The sequence below is a fragment of the Condylura cristata genome, unplaced genomic scaffold (genome assembly GCF_000260355.1).
Source record: "Condylura cristata isolate star-nosed mole 26May11 unplaced genomic scaffold, ConCri1.0 scaffold00006, whole genome shotgun sequence".
Lineage (NCBI taxonomy): Eukaryota > Metazoa > Chordata > Mammalia > Eulipotyphla > Talpidae > Condylura > Condylura cristata.
Genome location: NW_004567107.1, coordinates 32,490,904 through 32,508,470, shown reverse-complemented (window position 1 = coordinate 32,508,470; position 17,567 = coordinate 32,490,904). Strand labels below are relative to the sequence as shown.

At 37.5% G+C, this 17,567-nt stretch overlaps 1 protein-coding gene across 1 annotated transcript in view; it reads right to left on the bottom strand.

Moving 5' to 3' along the window:
• The window catches only part of GNAQ (guanine nucleotide binding protein (G protein), q polypeptide), a 167,347-nt gene that overhangs the window by 66,613 nt on the left and 83,167 nt on the right, over positions 1-17,567 (bottom strand). The window contains exon 2 of the mRNA XM_012721384.1: positions 14,913-15,067. Coding sequence (XP_012576838.1) covers positions 14,913-15,067 — 155 coding nt within the window. The remainder of the gene's footprint in view (positions 1-14,912; positions 15,068-17,567) is intronic.

The following is a 17,567-nucleotide window of genomic DNA, read 5'->3' as shown; positions in this document are numbered from 1 at the left end:
ATACTCAAGTGGCATGACCTACGTAGGATAAGGACTTTGTCTAACCCATCATTTTCTGCATTAATACTTAATGATCATTTGTTGGGTGGATGGTGGGAAGGAAGAATGAATAAATTTCTTATGCTGGTATTTATAGCATTACTTTTATATTTTATATAACATTCCTACTTGTTAAATTTGTAAATAATCATTGTAAAAAAGACTTGTGGAATTAAAATAGAGTTAAATCTGATTTGAACAAAGAAATAATTGCCTATTTGGAGGTATATCAATTCTTAAAGATTAAAAAATCTATCAAACCTCAAAGTCCTTTAACAAAGTAACAATATTCTACTGGCTTTATCTTCAACACATCAAGGATTTTCTAGCTGACGATTTGTTCAATATGAACTGATAGAAACCAGCCTGATGGCTTTAATTATTATAATACTGATTAGGGAATAGTAAGGGGCGGCTGAGAGAATATGAATGTGATAGACAAGAAGGAAATATAAAAGTGCAGGAGTTCCAGAATTTTAGTCACTATTTTGCGATGGTCTTTTAAGTCATCTGATAGGGCTAATAAGTCTATATACTGGGGGTTGGTGTGAATCTCATTCACAGATAAAGAGTCTCATTATACCAGAAATGCAAAATCAACTGACTTCTCTGTAATCCATCTGCCGGTGGAATTAATCTGGTTTATCAGTTTCATGATTTCAAAACCCTGAATGTGTATTCTGAAACCCACAATATCAGCATTTATTTAACTACTATGGACAAAAAAAAAATTAAGACTCAGAGAAATCCGATAACAAACTAGGCAATAATAAACTAGGCAATTTTATTCAGAAATACGGCACCCAATTAACTATTACTATTTAGTTTCATCCTTAGATATCAGAACACAGGGTGATTAATTATTGTATACAGGTGCTGCTTTGTTTCTCTGGCAAAAAGAAATTGTGGTTTTCTGTTTTTTGAATAAAAAACAGACTACTCACTGTCACTCCACATTTAAACATTAATGTGTATTTACTCATGAGGATTTCAAGAACCAGCACATAAAATGGGAAATGACCTGTCACCTTGCACAGCAGAAACCTTGCTAGTCTCTCTCCAATTTAAAGGGATCAGTTCAACATCCTGAAAAATACTCTTGGGTAAGTCAGAATAAGAGAACACCAGTGACTGAAAGCACCATTTACAAAGGTTTAGAGGTTCCCCTAAAATAATGTCTCTTTCACTGAATTTGTAGCACTGAAAGAAATTAGGTAAATACCTAAAACACATGCATGCACCTGCAAGAGTATTTTCCCTCTTCAATTTTTTTTTTTTTTGGTCCTTTTACATTCATTTTAGCTCACAAAGTAACAACAACAATATAACAACTAACTTATATTGAGCACTTGCTGATGGCCAGGTACTGTTCCGTCTGTTCACTGCCCAGGTTTGAACACTGTTCAAGGAGACAGCCATTAAAGATGTTCCATATTTTTCTGATTAACTTGAAGTGAAGTACAATTCATGCTTTTCCTTTTTGACTTTTTTGACTTTCTGATGTTCTTTCTCCTTTGCCCGATGTGGACGATAGTGAGGCTCGCTGAATTTGAGCTCCCCCCCCAAAAAAAAACCAAACAAACAAACAAAAAAACACGTTAACCCAAAGAAAAGAAAATAAGCTAAAAGAAATGGTCTGCTATTCCATCAACCATCAACTAGAACCAAAACCACTACAAAACAAGACAAATAACAACAAAATAACACTCTCACCCCAAACGAAAGACAGATATGCAGTGTTTTTCTCCTTGAGCAAAGTCTGAATGGTTCAGAATCTACCACAGGATTGAAGATATGTAACAAGTTGTGGAACAAATTGTTTTGAGCAAATATGCAGGTTACCAAAATGAGCATTTTTCACTGCCATGAAGAGTTCCTACATGTCTAGTTCCCAGCCCCATGTGTCTTCTCACTATGAGTCTAGGTAGGGGCCATGGAGGCACTCAGAGAACTGTCTGTTATTTCAGATTTACACAGCCACTCTATTCCCTTAAAATAGAGTTCTAGCACCATACAATTAGTGCATCCTCCCTTGTTGATTCTAGTCACAATAATTCTGAGTACAATAATGAAATAACCTCTTAACTGAATTGCAGCTCCCATATAAGTATTCCATACTCTAATGGAAAACTTTGGTGAAATATGGCTTGCGGGGAACATAGGCGATGGGTCACAATGGATTATTCCATTCATTTAGCCTTTTACAAAGAAACACTGAAGTCTGAACACACACTGCAGAGTAAATTCAGAGAGTTAATTATAGCTATGATTTGTTTTGTAGGAATGATTTTGAGTGGCTGCTGAGGTCATTCTCAGGGTGTTGCTATGGTGACAGGCACAAGGTACATTTCCAAGGCAATGTATGTGTAACAAGTGGCTGGCAGTTGCTCTCTCTGGATGTCAGGGAGAGAAGGCTCCCATGGCATATGTGGGATTTATGTAACTGTCTAAGAGACAAGACATGTTGAGAAAATGGGAGATTTCATTGATCAAATGCATTTCAAACCCTTGAAGGGAATTTAATGATTTGCCATTGCTTTAAGACATCAAATAATTGATAACTTGATAGTGATTTTAAAAAAATTAACAAGTATGTCTGCCCAGTTAGGGCTCATCGTCCATGAGGTAAGAAATCATTAAAACGATTTTATGGAAAACACTGTAGTGGTGAGAATAGCAAGTTAAACCTTTTAGGAGAAAGCAATGGGGGTGACGAGGAATGGGAGATTGTTAGTTATTGTTTTTACATCATTACGTTTCTGGACTATCACTGGCTATCATTATGTAAGAACTAAATTCATTAAAATGACTTTGACACGGCCTCCCTGGTAGCACAAGGGGTTAAATCCTAGCCACCGTAGCAAGAGTTTATTCCTAGCCAGGGAGGTGACCCACATGGTGCAGCAGACCTCTCCTGCCTCGCCTGCTACTCTCCTCAGCAGACCTGTCTGTTCTACTCTCTGCTCTGTCTCTGGTGAACCTGCTCACTCCAACCCCCTGGCCTGTACCCCAGTTCTGTATTCATAAATAAATAAATCTTTTTTTTTAAGATTTTATTTGTTTATTCACATAGAACTGGGGTACAGTCCAGAGATGCGGAGGGTGAGAGGATTCACCAGAGACAGAGCTGGGAGCAGAACAGGCAGATAGATGAAGTACACTGCTGAGGGGAGCAGCGGGCAAGCCAGGAGAGGTGTGCCTCGCCATATGGATCTCCTCCGGGGCAGGAGGGAATCGAACTCATGCGGAAGTGACTTTAGCTTCTTAGTGCAGTGCTTTAACCTGCTGAGCCACCAGGGAAGGCCAATAAATAAATCTTTTAAAAAATACCTCTGACAAATGTAAAGACAACAGAAAGGAAAGGCAAGATTTGTTTAAGGTCACTTAGCAATTGTGTTTCCTGTTCTTCTTAGGTTCTGGCCACAAAAATAAATCCATCTATGCCTGTCAGTGTTAAGGTTTCGAATTTTCTCTAATCAAGGGCAGACTGAGGGAGTGGTACCTCAGTAAAAGACAGTTCTGACACAGTCTTTTCAATGGAAGAAACAGGTTTCTGATGGTTTTCAATGATAATGAGGCAACAGAGATTAATGGAGTTAAAAGCTTAATAGTTCATTTCCTAGCACAAGGAAAATTCAAGAACACATATTGACCATGACATTTCAGTAGGTGCTAAGGATATATAAAGGGTCACAGCACAGGATTCATGCCTACAAGGAGTTTACTAACTAGAAGGTAAGGAAAGGGTTATACAAAGAAAAATGGTGTTTAACAGGGAAAGATGTGTGTTATGTTTGGAATAGTGTCATTTTCTGTCAAACTGTTTAAACTGTCTCTAAACCATGGCGATTATCTACAAAACATACTTCTGTAACATGACTTATCTGCATAAAGGAATTAAGGAAGTCATGCTCACCAGCATAATTATAACTTATAGCTACTAAATTCTTATATCTTTTAACTTCAGGCCAACCTTGGCTGCAAAAAAAGAAAAAAAAAAAGAAATTCTGCAACAAGATGTATTACTTTAAAGGATTAGAAATCTATATGTGAAAATTTTAAACACTAAAATGACATGCTCAGATAAAATTAAATAAAGCATTTTCTATCATGGATTTTTTTTTTTAAAGATTCCAACTGTTCCTTAGTTTTGACAAATTTGTCATTCAGTTTTAAACTGACCTTCAAATTTAATTTATTCTCCCATTTGACATGTAATGAGAATTTATTACAAAAAATAATTAAAAAGAAAAAATGCCAGCCCCTATGAGTGGAAGGATATACCTGAACTCTAAGTCAAGAACAGCATGGAAATGAAAACATCAAGTATTTTTTTAAATGAAGGAAATACACACAAAAAATTAAGAGATGATTTGGCATGCAAAATAAATCACATTAAAGTCGGTGTAAAAGTTTTAAAGAAAGGTTAGGCATATAACCCTTAACAATTACAATGACAGAGATAAATCCTATGGGTGCTATGTAGAAAAAGAAATCTCTGTAATTGGGTGTAAAGTCAACCAAATATAGTAAGATATATAAAAACAGGGCACTCAGTATCACAGGCTAAATGCTAGGCTTCTGCAAACCTTACAAAGACCCTCTATTGAGAGTTCAAGTCAGACCTTAGGATGAAGACCTCGTAGAGAAAATTACTTGGGTAGAATTTCACATTTTTAATTATTGAAAAGAAGGTTAGAAAAATGAGGTCGACTTCATAAAAAAAAAAATTAAGAAGACCTCATTGTGAGAGGAATAGTCTTCAGGGAACTGAAAGCTAGATCATGCCGGTGATCTCATTTGACACTCTCAGAGAGCACAGATAAAGAGAAACCAGAACCATGGTCATTGGACAGTGGCTATGTAACCACAAGGGTTCAAGAAAAAAGATAAAAGAAATTGCTAAAATGAGCTCTGAAAAAATGAAGAGAAAGTAACAGTTCACCAAAACTGTCATCCTGAGGGGATGAAAGTCAACTGTGAGTCCTGGGGCAGACCCCTCCCTCATCTGGCATATCCTGTTGCTGACATGAACCTGGCCAGTCACATGATTAGCTACACTAGCTGGATTACACAAACACTTCCATTTCCTGAAAAGCTCATTTTGTGGAAGGCCAATCAATGCTCCTTTTTTCTCTTTAGCACTTGGTCCACCTTGAGCAGAGTCAAAGGAGGTGCAGGATCTACTATAGGTATTTTGTTGGTAAGAAGTCATTTTCAATACCAAATTCACTTACAAAAAGATCATCCAGTGGTAGTAGGGAGGTGACAATCTCACAGTTTAGGAGGCTGTCCCTACTGAAGGGAGATTATTCTGTGGGATAAAAAGACCAAAATAATGTATTTTAATATTCCTTTCCAAAGAACTAAACCAAATGAAACCAAAAAGTCAGATTTATAAGCCAAATTAAGCATCTCATAAAAGAAGCACTGTCACTGCATTTGATAGGTATTTCAGTCTCCATGTGTCTCATATATGGACATTTGATGTCTATCATAAAGAGGCCACCAGTGTCAAATGCGGAACAGGCTAAACAATGATGCCAGGTACACTCCAGAACAAGGGTTAGATTACACAGATAAGATTCTGAGGTCTGTTGAGCAAACAAATGAATTGATCCGAGAAACATAAATTGAAGTAAGAACCAAAGAGAAAAAAAGGGAAGAGGAAGGAAAGATCTTTTTTGACTTGCTTCTTTGATTTTGTTATTCATCTCTGAAATGTTAACTTTCAAAGCTGTTGACTAATTTTGACACAATTTTTATGCTTCAGAAGGCTGCTTTTTATTCTAGTCTGCCTGTCTTAAAATGGCAAATACTTAATTCAGTTATTTTGTACAATTTACTAAAAATCAGTTATATATAAAATTCTAATGCACTTTAAGGTGGGGGAGGGAGTTGATACAGAGCTGGCACAAAATACATTAAAATATATATATTCTCTGTCTTTAGGGACATCAAGCTACCTGGAAAGCAAAGATAGCACAGATGAAATCAATTAAGAAATAATTAAGTGCCAAATTGTGAGCTGCTAACTATGAATGCAATAAGAAGGGAGAGATGATTATGAGGTACAGTCACTAGAGAATAGTACAGAGAAGAGGTGGGGGAGGAGTAACATGGTGCATAAAGAATGGGATTTGACCAAGCAGAAAAGAAGAGGGATGGGAAGAAATTAGGAAAGACACAGAATTGACTTATTCTCTTATTTTTTTTTATTACTTTTGTTACTCATTGCTTATTTGACATTCACTGAAAGTTTCTCACTATGCTTAGCACTGAATGGAAACCATAAACACACACAAAAAGGTAGAATCCTTTCTGCAAGGAGCTTGTACTCTGGCAAAGTAGATAAATGTGCAATAAATATCTCACTACAATGCCTGTAGCCATGAGACAGCTATAAGCAAAACGTGGCTGATTAAAGCATGTCTCTGTGGTTAGGGCACTTAAACTTGCATAGCTGTTCTGCAGGACACTTTCATTTTCACAAAGATGAGGTGATCATGCTAACCAAATAGCAGTAATTATAGATCAAAATTCATTAGTTTAAATCAAAAAGGTTTGGAAAGCGTGAAGGTATCAGGAGTAGCCAATCAGGATCCAAGAGCTGTTTGGGAGACAGGGAGTCAAAGTAAAATGACCTGATGAACTTAAGTATTACACAGAAATAGTAAGGTTCCTGGGCACACCTATGACCTCAGTGCTTGAGACTGTAGTTGTGTTCTAATCAGTGTACATTCTATTAGGCCCTCTTTACAAAAGCTTCAATCATGACTTTGGTCTAACTGATTGTTCAATTCTATTACACTCTATCACACCCGATCACCAGGCACTATGGTGGAGCTAAAGCCACAAATATATGTTCTCAGTCAAATGGCCTCCATAAACATTTGTAGTCATTTATAACATTTTATAACATTTTTTAGTAGTACACATGTTTTTCATGATATTTGGAGGTACTATCATGGATACAATCTACAGTTTCCCAATGTCCACTTCCTATCAAAGTTCTGTTGTGCAAAGCAATGGTTATAGAGTACTGCTGAAGGAATGTAGGTCATCTAATCTCTCACTGTTCTAACACTTACCTTTGTGCTCATTCTGAGTGTCCTAAGCTGGGTATTGTACAAATGGTGGAAGTGTTATTACTAGTGTTTCAACGTTCAGTCTTCTTCTTTGGGGGTTGGGGGGGGGGTCACAATTATTATTTTTTCAGAGAAAATATACTTTAGGCTTTGTGGGCCATGCAGTTTCTGATGCAACTACTATACTCTGCTGTTGGATGCAAAACCCACTGAACAAATGAGTTTGATTCTGTTCCAATAAAATTTTACTTATAAAAGCAGGCAGCAAGCAAATTCACCTGAAGGTCTGCCAATCCCTCTTCTAGAGCAAAAGAACCACTGGCTTCAGCTGGGGACAATGATCATCCCGAGTAGACTATGGAAAAGACTATAAGAGGCTGAACTGCTGAAGGTACAAATGTTTTGCCAAAATGTGAGCAAAGAGCAAAGTGACACAGGGAAGGGTGTCTCCCACATCCACACTGCCCTTCAGGCAGAGCAGTGAATGGGCAAGTAGGTGCCAATGACAGCACTCTCACTGCTACATCCCTGGAATCAAAGTTTGAGAGCAGTTTACATATTAAAGCCCTAGTTACCTGCAACACCTCCAATCATTCTGAAACAGGAATAAAATCACATCTTAGAATCACTGGAGTTTACCAAGAAAGACAAAAATGGAGTCTTTTTGTTTTGTTTTGTTCTTGCAAAAGGTTATTAGATGTGGCACATTAGAGAAAAAAATGAAACAAAAATAGAAGAGTGCTACTCAAGTGAAAAAATGATATCCTGTATTATTATTGTCATCCTTAAAAAAAAAAGTACAAATATAGTTTAGCTCATCACACTCTTCTGAAGGTAAGACAAAATTTTTAGTAATTTAGTCATGTAGAGAGTAATCTTGGGTTGCCAGGTTTTCACTGGGTTACACAGAATGGTTTCTCAGCTGAAGTACAGTACTATAAGAGAATCAAGACTGCAGAATTTAGAAGAGAATTTAGAGATTATGGATCACACACCAGCATGCCTGAGGCAAGAAAGACTTCCTAGTCAAATCCTCAGGAGGTGAGATCAGCAGAGGCAATCCCATCTCCTGTGAACCTTGATCTAATGTATGTTCTGGCCACACAATGGTCTGCCTGCCACCAAAGCCTTAAGTACTCTGACACTTCTTTCTTTCATCATCAAATAAGATGCAAAGTCAGGATAACTCTGAATCAGTCAACATACCCTGATGGTCCAAGTACTTGGCTAATTAGTGAGGTGCTTTTTATTATAGCAAGGTCTCATACCTCAAGAAGGATCTGATCCTAAAACAGGTGTGGATGCTAACCAAACTCTGAAATTCCTTTTGCAATTCTAAATTACATTTTAAAAACTTAAGCATGAATAAGTAAACTCCAATGCTGACTCATGCCCTAAGCCAATTTATTCATGTACTTTGGATTTATGGGATCTGGAGCATGTGAAAATTTCAAGAAGATATCTGATCTACTGAACTCTTTGGAGGGAGCTTCAGTAAAGTGAGGCCACAAATTATTTAGCTTCTTGTACTGAAAACAGAGCAGTCTTTCTCTACATATGTACAGTGTGAGCATTTCTCCCTATACGCCAACATGATTGAGATCTGTTCTCTGGCTAATGTCAGGGAGCTTTTGATGCTGTAGGCAGTGAGCTCATTTGACCTGATGTTTCACTATATTAAAGCAGGTGGTGAACCCCAGAAAAAAATAAAAAGTAAACCTACAACCATCTGTTTATTGTGCTCTTTATCTAAGGATAGATGCTCAAAGCCCTCAGGCTTTTTTTTTTTTAATCAATAAAAAGAAAGCCAATAAAGGAATCTGTGGAACTCTTTAGCAGCTTAGAATGCTTTTTATTCTTACATTAACTAGAATTGAAAAAAGCACCAAATTAAAACCAACTGCAAAATTTCCTATGATCTGGAATTTCCCATCTCCTTGTTCCTAACATTGCTTCCATTCCTTTCAGTAGTCTGACTGCTTATTATGATCAGCAAGTTAGCTACTAAAGAAATGCAAATCATTTTACTGTGTGCATATTATTAGCCACCCTTGACTCCAGCAAAAAGTTATTGGGCGTAGTACAGTGGGCAGGGAAGGGGTTAAAACTATAGGCTATGACATAACATTTCTGAGTTATCTGAGACTTAGAATAGCTGACATATTGTGTGAGAAACACACTGCTCAACACAGCTAAGTTTTCTGGATGGTAAACAAAACCTTGCTAGGTTTGTTTTCCAATGAATTCTATGTCATTTTCCTTCTTGATCTTTATAAGAGACTACCTATATTTAACACTGATAAAGATAATTAAATAATTTGTATCTCTCATAATGATTTACCTAATCATAGCTATTTCTGTTAGTCAATCATCCATTTATAATATCTGTCAGCTACCTATTTCTCATCTAGCTAGTCTTCCTTTGTGAAGATGTATTTCACAGTGGTTAAAATCTTGCACTCTGGAGGAAGAAACTCTGAATTCAGTTACTATTCCTATCAGTTACTAATTGCATAACCTTAAATAAGTCATTCAACCTCTCTGAGAACTGGATTCCTCCTCTGCATAAAGAGGGTAAGAAATATCTACCACTTTGTGTGGTTTTGAGAATTAAGTGAAGTAATGAATGCAAATTGCTATGCACAAAATCTAACATATTGCAAATGTTCAGCAAGTAGCAGCTATTACTATTTTTGTTAATAGAGTTTCCAGCTCCCAGGCCTTAAAACAGACTTCAAACAAAGACTTGAATATCTTCAACTCTGAAAATTTACAGTTCATTTTTAATGGCCAAAGAGAGAGTGCTTACGTCATTGTCACTGAAATTGTGGAAATAATTATTATTTCACGGGACAATCATTTGTGAACAAACATAAGCAGTAACACTATGAGGCACTGAGGGTACATGACAACAGAAACAAAAAATAAAGATACAAAGGGTTAAGGCAGATAACATAGTGCCTGTCATTGGTATTGGATAAGGTCTTCAGAAAGTGTGGCTATGGAGTTGGGTCTGAAGAATGACTAGGAGTTTACCAGATAAAAGAGAGGCATGTTTGCTCTCTGCTCTCAGTATTCCCATCTATGGCCTGCACTGACATTCACAGCTAGCTAGAAGAGTATAATTGGTATAGTGCAACCTTTAAGCACATATGCATAGTAGGCCTGAATTTTCACACTTCTAGGGATTAGATATCTCAATGTTCCTTAAATCTACACTAAAGATCCACAACTAGAGATTGTCAGTACTTACAGAAGTTGGTCCTAATTTTAGAAAGATTTCAGCAAGATGATAAGTGTATAAGAAATTAGATTATCAATGAGTTATTTTTTTGAATTATTTTTTAATCAAAGACAAGAAAAAAGAAAGAGAAATCCAAATGAAGGAAGCAAGCTTACGTAAAAAAAGGGTGGGCCTCCCTGATGGCCCCACGGGTTAAGTCTCAGCTCTATAAAGCTATAGCCACCTACTGCAATATGAATTCACTCCCCAGCCAGGGAGTGACCCAAATAGTGCAGCAGACCTCTCCTGTCTCACCCACTGCTTCCCTCATCAGTATATTTCAGTAGATCTGCCTGTTCTGTTCCTCACTTTGTCTCTGGTGAATTCTCTTACCCCCTTTCCTCACACCTCTGGCATATACCCCAATTCTTTTTGTATAAGTAAATAAAATAATAAAGTGAACATAGGCAAAAAGTTGGAAAGGAAAGTCATACCAACTGTGGTTAATACACAGAAAGGTATACTTCTGAGTGAATCCTGAAAATAAACTCTATTGGAAAACAGTGACGCTCAAAAATGAGAGCTCTGTTCTCATTGGTACTATGCCTGTAGCTCACAGAGCATTACTGAGATGACACGGGAGAAACACATGGGACACAGCAGTCAAGCAGTGAGTCCAAGAGCCATCAAGCCTATGGTTTTTTGTGTTGATATGTTTTTATTGGCTAAGAAAAAGGAAAAGGACCTGGGAATAATAAGGAAATGAATAAGGTGCCTCTCATTTTCAGGTCTCCTGGCACAGTGCAATTAAAGGCTCCACAATAGGCTGCTCCGCGTTCTCTATAAACACTGCTGAAAACTTCCAAGAAGATATCAGAAACATGCGGCCAGCTAACTCAGGTTTCCACATATATTACTTATGTAACTGGCAAGGATAGCCTGGTTCTGGTGTCCTTACAGTAAACAGAGCCTTCTAGAGAAATTAAGGGTGTAGTAGTGGAGGTAGGGAATAACATTTGAACCAAAACATTTCCTCTGTGTTTCATGTACCTGATGGGACCAAATGCCCCAGCTTGATCTGGACATTCTTTCTAGGCTGCCATTTCAGCATAATTATTAAAACAATCCCTCACACTTCTCCAAATGTCCTTGTTTGGAGAATAAATTATAAGGTCACCATCAATTTAGTCTATGTACTAAATTTCTGTAACAAAAAGACTGAAACAGACACTTTTCAATAGGAAATGTGTTTCAGGATAATCAGGATAAACAGTTGAGGCAAAAACAGAAGAATGATAATGTAGACATGCAGACCAATTGATAAAAGTAGAAAATCATTACTTTACATATTCTAATGAAATTATTAAACCAAACAAGAATTAAGTGAAATTAAAACACTGAGTGAACAGTTGGAACTGGAGATTACTCAGTGATAAAGTAACACCACACATTATTTTTGGTGGCAGGAAGAAAAAAATACAGCTGTATTAGAGAGGTTGTCAGTGCCCTAATACAGTGGAATGCTTCAACTTCACCAATGAGGGTTGAGTCAGGACACCACATCATTTAAAATACATTCTATTCACAATATTTAACTTGAGTCTCATCAAGTCTTTAAATAAAATTTCCAGTTTATAGTGAGTTCAAGAGACAGAGGAGCAAGTTAAATACTGTAAAGCACAATCAGGCTCATCAATATGCCAATGAAATGCAAAACAGGCCTGCACTATAAAATAAAAGATCATTAAGAGCTATAACAATCAAAAATGATATGCAGTTCTAAATTTAATAGGACATTTTGGAAAATCTGAATAATAAAATGGGACTGATAATTTTGTGTGTACTATGGCATTATTTCCTATATTGAAAATGTCAGAGATACACTATGAAATGTGGGAATAAGGACATGTTACATCTACATACAGGATTGTTTAAAATAGAATTAGATGTGTAAGTGTGTGTATGTTTGTATATATGGATATTCTATATATCTATATCTATATCTATATATATGTATAAGTATATGTATATTCATACACACACAGTTTAGAAAGTCAATTTCTTCCCAACCCCATCAGAGGAGAGTAGAATTGCTTTAAAAACAATCATCAGAAAAGGTTTAGGTTGGTCTGTCTTAGAACCCCCTACATCTTTGGCTCTATCATCAAGTGAGGTACCCAAAGAGTAGACATGATAGATGCAGCCTGTACCGACAGAATTCTGGGATGGCAAACCACTTCCTAAGTAGAAGACCTAACCTGGGTAAGTACATAGTTACTGGATACTGGTGCTGAGATCTCTTGATGAAAAATATCTCTCTGCAGGGAGAACTGTTACAGTTGACAAGTAAAGAATTTAACAGTAAAAGTGGGGAAGAGGCCCTCCCTGGTAGCACAGCGGGTTAAAGCACATCACTAAGAAGCTAAAGTCACTTCAGCATGAGTTCGATCCCTACCCTGGAGGTGACCCACATGGCACGGCAGACCTCTCCTGACAGGCCTGCTGATCCCCTCAGCAGTGTACTTCGTCAGTCCGCCTGTTCTGCTCCCGACTCTGTCTCTGGTGAATCCTCTCACTGCCCCTGCATCTCTGGCTAGTACCCCAGTTCTGTATGCATTAGTAAATAAATCTTAAAAAAAAAAAAGTGGGGAAGAGGCAGGGTTTATGAGAAAAGTAAAAAGAGGTTAGAAATAAATGAGACAGGATTTCTCTAAACAAAACTAATGGAAGATTCGATTATTTGTAAGAGCTAGGAGCGGCATCACAGTAACAGGATGATAAGTGATTAAGAGATAAAGGAGAACTAGAAAAAACAAGAGATGAGGGCGGAGGGGTAAACAGGCAGATAGAAGACATAATGAGCAAGAACAAGGAACAAGGGATAAAACCCAACAGCAAATGGGGAGCTAGATGCAATTTGAAACAACAAAGGAAACAGAAGGACAGAGGGGGCAGGAAGTAAAAGAAAGACAGCTGGTCAAAGGTTGAGGGGGCAGAATTTGGAACTGACAATTACTGACTGCATCTTTTCATCTCTGTACTCACAGGAACTTATATAGTGGGAGCTTGGGAGGGAGGATATATAGAGATAGCAAGACAGGCCGAGGAAGGCAGACAGAAAGCAGAAAAGAAAGCCTGGAAATAAGGAGAATGATGTAAAGATGGGGAGGGAAAAGAGAAAATAGGGAATGAGAAAAATACACATTTTTTGAGGCACACAAGTGTATTAACTGTTACTTAACATACGGTAGCTATGAGGACCTCCCTGGTGGTACTGAGTCTCAACGCTGTTAAGCCACTATGGCATGAGTTTGATCCCCAGCTAGGGGAGCTGACCCACACGGCACAGCAGATCTCTTCTATCTTACTCCTTTCTCCCCTCAGCAATGTATTTCAGTAGATCTGCCTGTTTCTGCTCCCCATTCTGTCTCTGGTGAATACTATCCCCTACCCTGCCCCACTTCTCTGGCCTAAAACCCAGTTCTTGTATGCAAAATAAATAAAAAATAAATCTTTGAAAAAAATATAGTAGCCAACACTGCTCATGAGCACAGTCCAGAGTTACATAATTTGAACTTACCATAGGAATATAAAAACTGCTTGGGCCAGGCAATATTTCTGTGGCTCACCAGAACTATTACTTATATAAGTGCCTGGAACCAGGGTAAGAGCCAAATAGCTCATGTCTTCTGTGCACTAGTGAGTGATCTGATCAGCCTGTGGTGCTCCTTATATTCCCAATGGAGTATTTTCCTCTCATTTTTTTTTTTTTTGTATGTTCAGAGCCACCATCACAATAGGTGAATACTGGGTTAGCATTACTAATGTAGACAGAAAGCTGTCTAACTACTACAGAAAAATGCATTTTTCAGGCATCTGACAATTAGATTGCTGATGACATCATTCTGTGATTGCCAAGTCTTTCTTTCTGTTGGGGAGATTTAACCTAGAGAACTAACAGATCTCTCTAGGATGCAAATCTCTCCTGGGACACATGATTTTGATTGACACCTCCCAAAATATTCCTGGAATGCATGCAAAATTAGACTCACACACAATTCTCATGAAAAGTCAAACCTATCCATCAACTAAATAGTGGCACCCAAAAATCAGTCAAGTTTCTATTGTTTGGAAACTGGAAAATGATGTTTTCGAAGACATAACCAAGTATATTTTTGGTTTACAGTCCTTACTGTGCGGAGGTTGTTTTGCTAGCATATGGCTAATATCAGAAATTTGTATTAAAATTATTATTTCAAATAATAATGGACTATGTATTGGAAAATCACTGGTTTGCAATTTAGGGGAAGAAATGGGCTGGTAAAATCAGAGTCCTAGTCTTCAGTTTGTTTTTTCAACAGAAAACAGTATAAGAAATACTCCCCCTCTCATGACTCATGATGCCAGATTTTTATAATATAGTCTAATGTTATAAGATTGGCACAGGTTTAGTTTCTATACTTCCTAAAATTTTGAAGCTTGAAACATACACTATACACCAGAGCATCTATACATGAAAGGAAAGGAGAAAGGTCTAAAGGGTCTCTTGGGTGAATACTCACTATTTGGTAGAGTCGGATAACTGATATTCTCGTCTTCTATCATAGCACTCCTGGATTCCAGGATCATTCCATAAGCTTTTTATTGCGTCTACATATGGATTTTCAAAAGCAGACACTTTCTCCACATCAACTTCTCGAACTAATTGTGCATGAGCCTGTTAAAACAATATGAAAGCAGTTTTAATTTACTTTCCATCACTGAAAATTGCCTTTGGCACTATTAAACCTTGAAGCTACTTAAAGGTGATCAAAGGAAAAGCAGAGCGTTTAGCTCCCATCAAAACAATGAAGCTGTCATACTACAATAAAACTATATTTAGGTAATTATCACAATCCTAAAACATTATTATTAAAGGGAAAAGAACAGGAGAAACTATTCCCTCTATGTTTATAGTTTATGAAAATACCCACCTTTGAGTACTATACCTTAGCCATTGAGTACTATCTCTGAATCAGGATGCTAACTAATCAGGATTATTATCTATAGTTCACTTTTAAGATAGGATGTAAAATCAACAGGACAGTTAATGTCTAAAGATTAAATATGAGCAATAATTACCATCTCAACTTTCAAAATAGTTATTTTATATCTGCCTTATCTATATTATCAGATTGAGGACCCAACTGGATTTTTTTTTAAACAAGGAAAAAAAAAACACCTTGTTATTCTTCACCATCTAAGATTTAATAGTAAAGAATTCAGGAAACAAAAAATTTTCAACAACACTGAAATCAAATGATCTACAGTCAACAATCAACCAGTGCATACCACTGTCTAGTAATTCCAATCAAACTAGGTTCACATAATATAAAGGCAAATAATATGGACACATAAATATCTATAAACATAGTAACTAATTACCTTGAAAAATTATAGTCACATGGTTGACAATTTATTAAAAGTCTTGACTTTGAACAGAAATACAAACTTTTCTAGGTTAGTAAGTGGCAATTATCATCACATAATGACCTAATTTCTTTCATAAGCATCTTAAGCAGGTGCAGTTTTTTGTTTTTTTTTTTAAAGATTTATTTATTTGTGCATACAGAACTGGGGTACAGGCCAGAGGCTCAGGGGCGGCGAGAGGCTTCACCAGAGACAGAGTGGGGAGCAGAACAGGCAGATCGACGAAGTACACTGCTGAGGGGAGCAGCGGGTGGGTCAGGAGAGGTCTGTCACGCCACGTGATCACCTCCGGGGCAGGCGGGAATCGAACTCATGTGGAAGTGACTTTAGCTTCTCAGTGCTGTGCTTTAACCCGCTGTGCCACCAGGGAGGGCCCAACAGGTGCAGTTTTAATACATTTATCCATGTTACTGCCCATCTGGTTCTCAATCTTTACCTTTCTTCTCTTCCCATAAGTGGGAAGGACTCTCATGTCATTATAGTAAGCTTGATTTTAATAGGGTTAAACTACCTTTCTTGCTAGCTTTGCTCTGATCATGCCTTGAGAAACCTTAGCTCTAGCAGGGACCCTTGGAAAGTGGATGCCTGCAGTTACCTTCTGTACTTTGTTCCTCTCCAAGCAATGTGCTCATCAGTGAAATTACCAGCATGGAGTCTCATTCCTGAATTTGGGTACTTCACCCTAATTAGAGTTCCTTAAGAGACTTACCTTCAAAAACAACCCCATTGGCTCCCTAGTGAATTCCCAGTTCTGTGCTCCCCTTGGCTCTATCAAACCTGTCACTCTATGTGAAACTTCTTCAATAGCAAGGACTAGATTGAAGCCATCTGTCTGCCTTCTGCCTCCTAAAACTGGACCTCCTCCAAGTACAAAAAGCTGGATTTGTAGGCGTCTCCACACTGCCCAACAGGTAAATATCCTAACTCAGCAGGTTATGTCTAATGTTAAGTCAAACACTGCCTTTCTGCCCTTGCACAGTGAATATGAACCAGTTCTCACTCTGTGCCCTGAGATACGACAGAGACTATCCTTGGTATAATCAATCTTGCAGTTGTCATGAATACATCTACAGTGTAAGGCTCTCTTGCAGGTTCTGCACATCCAGCTGGAGGCAGAAGTGAGTATACACAAGGTGGTTTCCCGCTAGCTAACCAATTTTCAAAAGGAAGTCCACACACTAGCACCAGCACTTGAGAGAGTTGGATAGAGATGTAATTCTTCAAATTCTCTTACCTTCTGAATCAGAAACTCTAGGAATGAGGCACAGTCCACTTTTTTAACAGGTCAATGACTGATATTTGCAAAAATTTGAGAACTAATGCAAGTTCTACAGCACTACACAGTCGTGCATTGATGTGACCAAGATTAATTACTGTTGAAAACCAACAAGACCCACAGAGGTAATAGTTACTCTAAAGCAAGGGTCATTAACAGATGTTTCATAAAGGCCAGGAAGCCACACAAATTATTCTGGATATAGGCAATAGAGAGTGATAGGAACTGTGTCACAATGAGAAATACATAGTCTAATTAAGGGCAGTTGCTAGAACTAAATGCTATTATATGAAATGTATGCTCAGTAACACAAAATCTTCCAAAACTTCAAGGGCTGTAAAAAAAAAATTATATAGTTTTTTGTTTAAAATATCCCTAATATGAGATGCAAATTAAAACCACAATGAGATACCACCTCACCCCAGTGAGAATGGCACATCTTCAAACAACTAGCAACAACAAATGTTGGTGA